Source organism: Protopterus annectens, chromosome 1.part0, assembly GCF_019279795.1.
Source record: "Protopterus annectens isolate FY-2018-M chromosome 1.part0, PAN1.0, whole genome shotgun sequence".
Taxonomy (NCBI): domain Eukaryota; kingdom Metazoa; phylum Chordata; order Ceratodontiformes; family Protopteridae; genus Protopterus; species Protopterus annectens.
In genome coordinates, this window is record NC_056725.1 from 391,173,464 (window position 1) to 391,185,963 (window position 12,500).

The window sequence follows — 12,500 nt, forward strand, 5'->3', positions numbered from 1 at the left end:
ATTATTTGAAAGAAAAAGAGGAAGGAGTTTTTCTACAGCCTTGCTCAACAAACCCTGCTCATTCAACTAATTCTGGCAGTTTCCAGACTGTGTGGGTGAGATTGTCATTATGGTTGCTGCCAGACATTTAATTAGTCCACAGCCAGTCTTAAGCACCATAAGTATAAGTGCTTTGACTAAACCAATTAAATTCCCCATAAAAAGAGAATTGTTTCTTTTTACTTTTTCAGTCCTTATTCTACATTCCTGCTATGGCATGCACAATTTGGCCATTTTTCAGTTTTAGGGGAAAAAAGTATATTGCTGTGATATATTAAGGGTTGCTTTTTCCCAGCTTTGTATTTCCTCTGTGTCATCTTTAATGTAAAATAGTTGTTCTTTATTGTATTTGCATAATCTGTAATAGTAATGAACTGATATGGTTATCTCTAGCTCTAACATGGAGGTGGATTTCTAGTCGAGTTAACTTTCCACCAGTGTTTGGCAGTTTTATTTTTGAAAATCCTGTTCTTAGGGATGTGCATGCTCCTTACTGACAGACACTGTGATGGAACAGACTGACAGACAGACTAACATAAGCTTACCTCTCTCCACACCATGTTACTTCTTTTTGATGCTTGCAGTCATCAGGTTATTAGCTGAATTAATTATTGTCACTGAAGTTCCTGCATTTTTCTGCTGTACAGATTACATAGTGCCCACATGGTTGTAAAGTCGCTAACCAGGATTTAAACCAGCATTGTTTGTACTGTCTTGTGGAACGACATGAGAGCAACTAAGCAGTAATGCCACAAGTTCAACCCCCACCATGTAACAATAACTGGGAGAAGCTTTTAGCTTGTCTCCAGACTGAAAAGATGGTAGTAGTTGAGAGCTCTTCATATGGGAACTGGTGTGGGTCCTTCATTTAACCCCAGGCATTGGTCACAGGACTTCCATGAGGAATGAATTTTGGCAGCATGGCAAGACCTACGTGTCTAGGAGGTGCATTCAGTTCTGAAACAGTTCTCCAGTCTTCACAGGTCTTGGGTTCATGCCTGACTAACCAAACTGGGAAACTTGAAGCCTGCACCATGATCCACTTTGATAGAGAGGGAGGAAATCAGAGGAGGTGGACCTTGGGCTCTCCACATGGGATTATATTCCATGGTGTGACACCATTCACCAGCCATTTGATTATATGGATCTTACACTGACAAGTCTAATCTCTGGGAGCAGCCTGTCAAGTAATTTGGTCAAAGATTAAGGGAATACAAGGTCAAGCTATTTTTACCTTGGATTTCCCCACAGCCTCTTATGATTGATCCAGTTTGAGTGAGGTATTGGGTTATCCAGTGCCAGAGCTCAAGTTTGGATGCTTAAAAGTTATTCAAATGTTTCATGTCTAGTTGGAACATGAGCTGTCAGTGTGGAACTGTGCCCTTAGGGAATATTGCCTAATGCAAGCACAGGATAAGCCAAAGAACTATCTACACCACATGCCACCCTCTTTATAGGACAAAGATTTGTTTGCAGATTGCTGCCACCTGACATCTGGTGCGTACCAGCTGTGTACTTACCCTTGTGAAAGGCCATGTGTGAGCCTGTGCTTGGGGCAGTGCAGGCAGTTATGTTCCCTACTTGTCATGCCCCGTTTAAGATGACAAAGATCCCAGAAGCCATTCTCTCTGTGCTGCATCAAGGTGACGAGTCCTTCCTCATCTCCACTCACATAACAAACCCCCTTTGTTTATACCTTCGTGTGTCTAAGATCCTGTATGGACTTGTCATATGCGTCTATCACACAGTTATCCCACATAGAGCCTGTCATCAGGGATGTTTTGGAAAACTATTGGCACCCTGACTGTTTTCAGCCTTGAGAAGGTATAAGTCATGTTCAAGCCCCTTAACTATGCACCCTTGAGTTGATCTCTTCAGTCCAACACAGGTCCCACACACCACAACATTTTGCCAGCTGCAGTCTGACAAGAAGTTGAAAGCTTTAGATAGGTCTGGCAAGAAAGTGCAATTCTCTGCTGTATCGGAACATAGACCCCTGAACTATTTGCCATACCTAGGTTGCAGTCTTCCCTGGTGGCACACTGAATGTAGAACCTTAGTCTGGGGTCAAGTAAGTCAAGGCTGGAGTCAAGTAAATCCTATTTTGACCCTATTAGTGGATTCTGATTTGCACCTCCACATAGCCTGCATCAGTTTATACTATGCTAATGATTTATCCAAGGCTACAGGCAAATGTATGCAGTTTCTTTGATGGCAAGGCTGAGGGACTCAAAAGTAGTATCTTCAATGCCCAGTTCAAGATCAGCCAGACTTCTCTGGACCTAGTATCTGACTCCATGAGGAGTGAACAGGCACTCACCACTGTTAGGGGGGCTTTACAGCCCTCCTCTAATTATGTCTACCTCTTCCTTTTTGTGATCCAAGCTAAAACTAAGAGAAGAGGAATCCTCCTGCTGCCTGAGGAAGGCACTTAAGTGCCACCATGATCTATGCCCTCCAGTGCCAGCTAAGTCATTAAGTTGGACAGCTACTCTAGCCATGTCACTACCATCCTGACTGAGGGCTTTAATTGCTTATGTTGGGATTGGTTCTGCCATTTCACACCAGTTTGGAGAACCATCACAAAGAGTCATTAAGTTCTGGACACTTTTCTGGATCAGTCACATCTTGGATTTAACCAAACTTTTTGTCAAGTTCATTTTCCAGTTTATTATAGTGTTCATACCCAAGTACTTTACGTAAACTAATACTCTAACATTGTACAAAAATGGGTAAATTTCCAAAAATTAACTAATACTAAAAATTCAAAAAATTGCAATAATTTATTAAAAAATTGTGACAAATAATGAAACATTGTAATACTAAAAAATGAATGCAATGTAAATATCACTGTAATAAAACATAAAAGCTATTACAGTTATTACCTCTGCCAAATTCAAAAACATGAAAATCCAAAAGGCAACATAAAATAAAGTCCTGATGTTTAAACCAAGTCATGAACTCCTTTTTGAAACAGCTTTAGTCCTTCTGAGCAGTAACTGCATGCAGCAAATCACAAAATCATATTCCCCCAAAGTTCAGCTTAATTCAGTGAACCATGAACAATCCGTAAAACAAATCTATAAACGAACCTTCTTTCTTCATACTTCAAAGTGAGATAGCAAGAATCCTTTTACAGTTTTCATTAGACATCACATCCGCATGTTTGCTCAAGCTAAAACACAACTGGGAGCACAGGCTGCATCCACCTGAAACATGCTTATCTTCTTCTGTCATCCTTCTTACTGTAAAAACAACATTGGAGCCCAAGTTATACACCTTTGAAAACAGCAAAATATCATCCAGTTGCAGTTATTCTTAAAATCCAAGACAAGCAGGAAAAGTTAAACCAAATCCTCAATGAATAAACAAAAAATGTATTGTGCCCTGTAGTTTAGTAGCCACTTGCCACCATTGTCAGGAGCAGAAGTACACAAGCTTTCAGAGAAGAGCCCTTAAAATAGGTCTGGTCCGTACTGCTGAAATGAGTCACAGAGGCTGTCTTGTGTTTGGAACTGGGTCATTGGTTTACTGCACTGCTTTCTGATCCCAAATATATGGATGGTTTGTGTTGCATTTTGGGCCTTCACGACTTCAGGAGTCAGATTAGATACATCTGGTTCTAGATGGTGACCCTTAAAGATCTCTTGATTCTGTAGAGAACTGTATGGTAGTGCTGGACATCATGGATGTCTTTTGATACTTTATAGAATAATGTGAACCTGAAAGGCCAAGTGGTGCAGTGGTTAAGGTGTGTGTCTTTCAATCACAAGGTGCAAGGTTTGATTCTTACCACTGGAAAGAGTTTGGACAGCGCAGTGGTGCAGCGGTAGCATTGTCGCCTCACAGCAAGAGTTTCTCCGGTTCAATTCTCAGCTGGGGTGCCTTCTGTGTGGAGTCAGCATGTCCTCCCTGCATTCATGTGGGTTTCCTCCAGGTGCTCCGGTTTCCTCCCACATTACAAAGACATGCATCTGGAGCCTTTCTACCCGGGCCTCCGCTGAAAATTGGCTTTGTTCCAAGTCGGACTTTCCCGGTTAACAAATGATAAATAAATAAATAAATAAATATGTCTATATTGAAGAGCTCTCCATTTTATTTTGCGTTGATATCACTGATTCTTGGCAGCTTTATCCGTGGACTCCCTCGGAGTATATCTATGGGGCTGCCATGGCTGGAGTTCTCAGGGATTACCTTAAATTGGGAGAAATGTTCTATTGTCTGTTTAGCAAATAAACTGAAAAGGTATGGGGTGAGAGACACTCAAGTCCTGGTCATTCCTGCCCAGGGAGAGAGGGCTCAGGAAGTCATGACTTCAACAGTATTTGTGAGGATGCAACAGAGGGTCCAGTCCCAGACTATGCAACATTTTCTTAGCCTTATAACCATTCCATTCTACATGTTGCTATTTGCACACCTGAAGATGTAAGTTTTGCAATAGACTGTGAGGTGTTAGTGTCTGCAGTGTTATATCAAACTTGATTTTTCCTGCTGTCAGCCTCCTTTAGCTTAGACCATGGTGTGCCATATCATCTCCACCAACCTTTTGGTGAGCATTCCCTTCATGTAGCCGAACCCATCAAGGATTCTTGTGACAGATGCTTCCCTTATAGTATTATGAGCCTACCTAGACTCACACAGTATAGAGATGGTACAGACCACCCCCACCCCGAGACAGAGAGTTTTGAGCAGTTTCATAGCACTGAAAGACTTAAAGGCAAAACCTATTCAGGGCCTTTACGTATTTGTCTGACAGTGTATTATGTGATCTATAAACAAGGAAGTAGGCACAAAGTTGCACCTCCTTTGAAGAGAAGGGTGATGCTTGCCTGCTACCATACAGAGGGGGTTAATTCACTTAATATTTCACATCTCCTGGCAGTGAATAAGCTGCTGGACTGTTAGAGGCACTTCTCCAATGCTAATTTTGAGACTAAATATGGTCCAGATATTCCAGAATTTGGGATCCCTGGAGATTGAACTGTTTAATGTTCAGAAAAATGTAGGCCTCCACATCCTGTGGTTTGGGACAGTAGTAAAACAGAGACGTCACAGTCACTGAGTTCTCCATTCCTTGGCATGGATTTCTATGCACCTTTTCATCATTCCCACTGATTCCCAAGCATATTTAAAAGGTCAGTGAAGGACGAAAGCTCATTGTCATCATCACTGGTGGTCAAAAATGGTGCGTTTAAAGGCACTGACATCTGTTTATGCAGGAAACTGTCTTGGCTTTAATCGGGGATATCTCCCATGGCTGGGTGACAGTTGCTTCCATGTTAGTACCTGGCTCCTGATGTAGGCCTCCTGATCCAGTTGGATCATCTTGCTGCCATCTCAGAAATTATTGGGGCTACATGGAAGTCCCCCATTTAGCATACTTATGTCTGCAAGCTGCAAACATTCACCAGTTTGTGTGCACTGGTGTCTGTATCACCCCCCCCCCCCAAGTTGGACACCTCAGAGATTATTTTGTCCTATCTAAGAGACTTCCATTACTTAGGCCTCAGTTGACTTGGACTTCTAGCAGTTGCTGGTTCTGCATTATCTTAAGGAGTGCTGCATCTCTGTTCTTCTTTGAAGAACCTTGCTCCTTTATGGGATCTGAACTTTGTAATTGGCATGCTGCCCTGTCATTCATAATAGACCTCTAGCTTGATAGTGATGAAGTCTGTTCCCTAGAAAATGTTTCTTCTTTTGGCTGTCACTTTTGCGTACAGAATCTTTGAGCTTCATGTCTTCATAACTAGAGATATGTGTCTTTTTCAATTTGCGTACAGAATCTTTGAGCTTCATGTCTTCATAACTAGGGATATGTGTCTTTTTCAAAGGCAAATCCACGTTTTCCCTTGAAAGTGATTTCTAATCTCTTACTGAAGCAGTTCATTCATCTTCTTGTTTTCTTCACTTGGGCAGAAAGTGACAGACAGAGAGACCTTTACAACCTGAATGAGCTCTGCCAAGTAATGTTTACCTAAAGAGGGTCCATGAATTTAGGAAGACAGACTAGATATTGATTCCTTTGGTCACAGCTGCCATACAGATGTGTTGATTTCCAGCTGTATTGTCTTTTGCTGTGTAACTGCTCACAGCATGTGAGAGATGCACATACAGTTTCACTGGAGGTAAAAATATCATACACAAACAAGGTTGTCGAGAACACAAACAGTACATCCACTACATATAATATCCACCGTAGACATAGTCTAATTTATGCAGAGGCATTAGAAGCAGTCTTCATAATCCTCAGCTACTTCTTAAACCTATAATTGGAAATGCCTATCCTCTGCAATCTCTAAAGGCTTCACAAAAAGCAACACCAACCACCTATGCCTACGCCCAGTGTAGCCTCAAGAGCAAAGCCCATAAGGCAAGCAAACATTACCCAATGGTCTTGTCATAGGGAACTTCATTGCATGACACACAGATGCCCCACTGAACAGACTGAACAAAGAGAAGGTAATGGCTAGTTGCTTATCTGGAGCCAGGATCAGCCAGGTTACTCATGCACTCAAGTCACTACACCACATGTACTATTATGATTGTGTCATAGTCCACGTGGGTGTTAGTTACCTGAGATGCCCCACTCTGGACTGTATGAAGAAAGACATTGTTGATCTCTCTGAATATGTGTCTCAGACAGGTATATATGCACCGTGCATAGAACAGCATTCTGCCTTCACCAAGAGTGATGCCACAGTACATACAAAAGAGGATAGACTTCAGTAATTGGCTTAGTATTTGTCAGCATGAGAGGACATGGTTAACAAACCACTTGCTTTGAAAAGGATCATTTGCACCTGCCCCCCAGCCTTCTGAATAATGGCTAAAACCTTACCCATCCCTTAGAGTCTTTTTTAGATAATACCAAATTGACAAAGCTACTGATATAGCAAATAAAATCCAAAGAAACCTAAGGGTGTTACTGCTCAGTGCTTGTAGCCGAAACAAGAAATGCCACACCCTAAAAGTTCTCCTGATTCTGGTGAATATAGACATCGGTGCCGTTACTGAGTCATGCTTTAAATTTGCAAAAAGTACTCCAGCAGTGCAAGGCTTCAGTGCCTTCCACACGTTTAGACCATCTGCTGCACAAACAGGGACAAAAGATGGAGGAGTATTGGTCTACATTAGCAACACATTTACATCCTGAATGGTTAAACAGGATAAATGGACTTTATCTACTGCAAATCACCATAGACAAAGTGCCGTACCATACCCTAGCAAGCTATAGGTCACCCTGTATGTCCCAGGAATCCCATAGCTCGTACCTAGACCTACTGGAGACACTCACCATTAAACAAAATACCCTATTCATGGGAGACTTTAACTACCCCTATTTAGACTGGGAAGCATATACTGCATTAAACTTGCAAGCACAATGATTTCTGGAATTTATTAACACAAAGACCCTTGACTATTGTGCACACCTACCAAAGGTTCAAATACTGGACCGGCTATTCACCAGTACGGGAGAGCATTGCACATACCCCAGTTTCACATCCTCACTGGCGAGGTCAGACCACACAGCTGTCTCCCTCAAAATAAAACTCAACTCAGTAACCACAGCAAAGCCTGTAACAGTAACTATTCCAAAGCAAGCTACATCCTATTAAGTAATAGTTTGCCCTTCCTTACCCTTAGTTCACAGCAGCCAATGCTTAATTGCTCTCAAAGACCCTGTATAACCATGTAAATGGCTGTATAATGGCTGCTGTACCTTCTAGAAGAATTCCCAAAACAGACTCTAAAACCAAACCAAACTGGTGGAATCCTAATCTTAATAGGGTATATAACAAAAGGAAAAGAAAGTTGTGGCTAAAGTCACACACAGCAACTCCAATAATGATAAGAACTCTCCAATTAAACCAAATAGGAAACTAAGAGGACTAATTAAGTCCAGCAAGGCAAATTACAAGGGAAACATAGATTCACATATTTGATGGCAAGTATAAGCCTTTTACAGCTACATCTGTAACTTCAAAGGCAGCTCACAGCAGTGTGCCAAACTGGTTGTCGATGGTGCCACCTTCAAAAAGCAGAGTGATATAGCAAATCTGCTGGCTGACAAATTCAACTCTAACATATAAGAGAGAGCAGTCACCAGCGTGGTGCTTCAGGGATCCATGCAGGGACCTCTCCTATTTGGTATCTACTTCACAGAGGTAAAGGCTAATGTCATGGGGCTTTGGTTGACCAAGTTCTCAAATGACTGAAAATTGGGAGCTGTTGTAGATTCCCCCATGACATAAACATCTTCCAAGAGGTTTGAACACAGACAGATGACTAATGTCATAATTACATATTAAAACTAAATGCCAAAAAGTGCATTTTAAATGGCTACCTAGACAAATTATTTCATTGATAAGACACCACTAAGAACTGATGTGGTAGTAATCTGGGAACATATGTAGACAGTAACCTGGCCTTTGGCCAACATGTGTCCGAGACAGTAAGAAAATCATTCTATGTTGTCCAACTTAAAAGTAAGGGAATGGTGTTTTCCAAGGAAGTCATAGTGCCACTTTATGCAGTCCTTATCAGTTCCATCATTGAGTATAATGCCTCTTTTGGCATACACCTGACCAGATACATGCAACAGATGGAATGCTCACAAAGGTTCCTTAGCCAGAGAATCCAGGGTATAAACTGATTGTCCTGTATAGATCATCTTAAAGCCCTATCTCTGTGCTGTGTCCCCAAAACGTTGCTGAGAGGCGGTCTATGCCTAGCATGCAAGGCATCCTTGGATCCATCTCTGATGGACCTTTTGCACATCTGCAAACTAAACAGTATCAGAACCACTAGAACTAATGATTTCAGTTTTGCTTGTGACATAAATAGGATTTGTTGGTGAGGCAGATATGTGTGTCAGAGGATCTGCATGCTCTGAGACAGGCTCACCATCCATGAGAACCAGAGTCCATCCCTAACCTTATTTAAGTGTAACCTTGACCAATGGATGGGAGATTAGAAATTCACCCCAGTTTTGGCCCCCATGTCTCTGATAGACAGAGGCAGACAGTAACTATGCCCAAACTAACATACCTCCCCATATAACCTTAAGATACTGCCTAACTAACATAACCCCTCCTAATAAATGCCCATGATACATAGGGACACAATTGGGTTGGGTTACATGGTTAGGCTTGTGAAGGCCCTGGTGGTAGTTAGTCTAGTATTTATTTATTTATTTTATTTTACATTTGTTTACCGGGAAAGTCTGACTGGACACAGGTCCATTTTCAGCGGAGGCCCGGGGAGAAAAGCTCCACATTATAATACGTTACATGAGAGTAAAAAGAAGTAGAACATACATACATATGGCATATATACACACCAGGACAACATGCTGGTGATAAACATACATATAGCATATACACACACAACAGGACATCATGCTAGTGATTAACTATACCTATACTAACTATACCTAACTGTACTTAAGCTATGAGTACTGCTGAAGAAATGCACTTCAGTAGTAGAGTGACTGCCTCCAGACTTTACTTTAAGAATGTCTTCACTGTAAGCACATACATCAGGTCCACTTCTTCTACACTGGACATCTTCACCAAGCATTAATGTCACCAGTCCTACTCAATGAGTTGGGCTTCTTTTGCTATGCCTCTGCTACAGGATTCATTTTTCTGAACCTTGGTGGTAGGGCTGCTCTGTCACTTATTCCACTGTAGTAGTTACTTCCTGTTATTCTTTCCCACCAGTGGTCATTAAGGATGCTCCTTGACTTTGGATATACTGATACATCCTTACTGAATCAGATTTTCCACAAGAAGACCCTACCTGATGAATCAGCAATACCCTTCTGTAATCCGGCAATGACTGACTGTTAAAGATCTTGTATTTTCATGTAACTTGTTAGCAATGTAGGTGATAATTCTCAGTGTTTTCTCAATTTGCAGAAATGTGCTTATAGGCAGCTGCAGGCATTTTAGCATGATGTGAGGAAAAGCATGCTTATGTAACAGCCACGTGACATTATGGTGTATTCCATTTGCATCCTTGAGCATGGCACATTTTAGTCAATTTATTTTTTGTATGTTGTGTATTTTTACCCCAGTGAAAATCTGACCATCAGCCATATACCTAAGAACTCTGCGCTACTCTCCCCAGGCCAGAGTGTTTCTGCACTGGGAGTACTACGATCCAAGCCCCTGAATAATGCCGGCCAGGGAGAAGGTGGGTTAGGTCCAGATGCAGAGTCATCCTTGGTGGAACACCCGGGATTTTGTAATATTAGCCCCACCCTTCCTGAGTGTGTCCCACAATGCAAGAGCCAATGTGGTGATTGCAGCACCAGGCACTTGATACATATACACTTCCATACACGTGCCAGCCCTTAATGCAAAGAAAAACACTATTTGCCATTAGCTTTGTTATGGTTCAATGCTGTCCTGGTAGTTCAGTCCAAGTATATGCCATGTTCAGAGTAACCAGTATTGAGCATGAGGTCTTCTCTCCCTCAATCCCCATGCCAAATGAGATGGCCAGCAGCTCAGTTCCACCCTCCCTGGCTGGATCCCCATCTGTTTATCATCCAGATCATTATATGATTTTGGATATCAGCCAGCATTTTATTATTCTTTATTACATTATATGCACTTGGATCTACCAAAAAACGTCACACATTTCAATTGACGGAAATAATTAATTCAAGCAAGGACCCATCAAGTGGCATCATGTCACAGATAAGCTGATAAAGTAAAAACATATCTGCTTTCTTATTAGCAGATTAGTCTGTGGTACAGTAGTGTTTGATTTATTTGATTTCTTCATTTTTTTCATTAAAGGGGACATTCCAAGTGGTTGCAAGCTAATCCGAAATCGCTCAGAATGCAAGGACACAGACTGGGCAACATACACATGCGTTCTAGGATTTCATGTATTTGGTAAGCAGCTTTATGATTTGTCTTTTTTAACTGAGCCCATGAAAGATGACTTTATAATTATGCCAGTTTAGCAAGAATTCTAGAGCTATTTTGTTTTTGTGTATATTTACATATGTGAGTGTGTGTATGTTGTATTGCAGAAAAATTTCATTTGTTCCATACAAATCTCTCAAGCTCTGATTGATAAAAATCATGGCAGTGGGTCAGAAAGAGGAGCACTTTCTTATTTTTAACATCTGCACGTCTTCATGTACCTCCATGTAGCTAGTGAAAAGGGTATAGTTATGTTAGCTTAATTTATTTACTTAATAAGGTATATACCCCAAAGCATGTCTGGCATTATGTGGAAAATCAGTAATTCTAGGAGGAGAAGCCTAATTTTAAGGGCCAAAATCATAGGGCCATGCCTAAATCTTAGCAGATGACAGATATGATTCAATTCTGTACAATAAAAGCTCACTTTCAGCTGTGTAAAGCTTAACTCCACATGCTTTTTAACACAGACACTTGCAGTTATGCTGACTTGGGAGACAAACTGTCATTTTTCCATTTGTGAAGAAAATGTTATTCAGTGACATGGAAAGGTGGTGGTATACAGTACTTATTTTGTCCCTTAAACAATTAATTTTCGTATTCAGGCTTAAGGCTACAGTTGAGTAGATAGTCTAAAGCTGCAATTGTGGTGTTGATGGTAGGTTCTGAGTCAGTGTTAAACGTTAGGCTTAGATTTAAGGATTAGGGTTAGAAGCAGATGGATGATGATTTTACCTGTGCTTTATGATTATGGTTAGGGCTAATGTAGGTTGACAGATCAAGTTAGGCTATTGCTGAGGTGAAAGTGAATGAAATTAGGATTGCAAATGTGGAAATCATTCACTTTGATAGATTATTTATGTTATTCATTGTAACATAATTGTAGAAAAAAATCTTGTTTGTAGGATAGATAATTAAGTTCATAGGTATATACTAGACTGGATGTACTTGTAGGCCATTTCCTCCAGAGGGGAGAGTCAAATCCTGTACCCTGTGCCTGTGAGGTAAACACCTTAACTATTATGTCAACTCCCAAATATTTGGAATAAGGGACCTGTGAGCCCAGTTAACTGTGTTTATCTCAAGAGAAGTGGATGCACCACCAAGTGATACATGCTGTCTCATGCGCGAGCACGCACACACACACACACACACACACACACACACACACACACACACACTCTTCCTTGCTGGGTACTGACCCTCATACCTACCCAACTTATACAATCTAGAGGTTATTGTAATACTTACTTGCAAGTACCGCAGGAGAAGTTAAAAACTCCTGTCCTTCTCTGCATATGAATAGTGGAAGCTCAGGTCGTGAAGAGATTTGAACTTATGACTCCTGTCTTTAGAGCTGTTACCTTAATGGTGTCAGTATCTACTTGATATTCATCAATGTAGTGTCACATAGGTGGTCCTTAGCATGCTGAACATTTGCACCACTAGCTTTCGAATCTTTAGTCGGTCCTTCCTGATACCTCCTTTCAAAATTTTCATGGTGATAGCTTGGGGCCATAC

The 12,500-nt window shown here is 41.1% G+C and overlaps 1 protein-coding gene across 4 annotated transcripts in view; it reads left to right on the forward strand.

Annotated features, from left to right (window-relative positions):
- The window catches only part of EML4 (EMAP like 4), a 1,975,061-nt gene that overhangs the window by 1,884,827 nt on the left and 77,734 nt on the right, over window positions 1-12,500 (forward strand). For all 4 annotated transcript variants that reach the window (XM_044060268.1, XM_044060269.1, XM_044060261.1 and 1 more), the window contains one exon: window positions 10,848-10,946. In XM_044060268.1, the coding sequence (XP_043916203.1) occupies window positions 10,848-10,946 (99 nt within the window). The remainder of the gene's footprint in view (window positions 1-10,847; window positions 10,947-12,500) is intronic.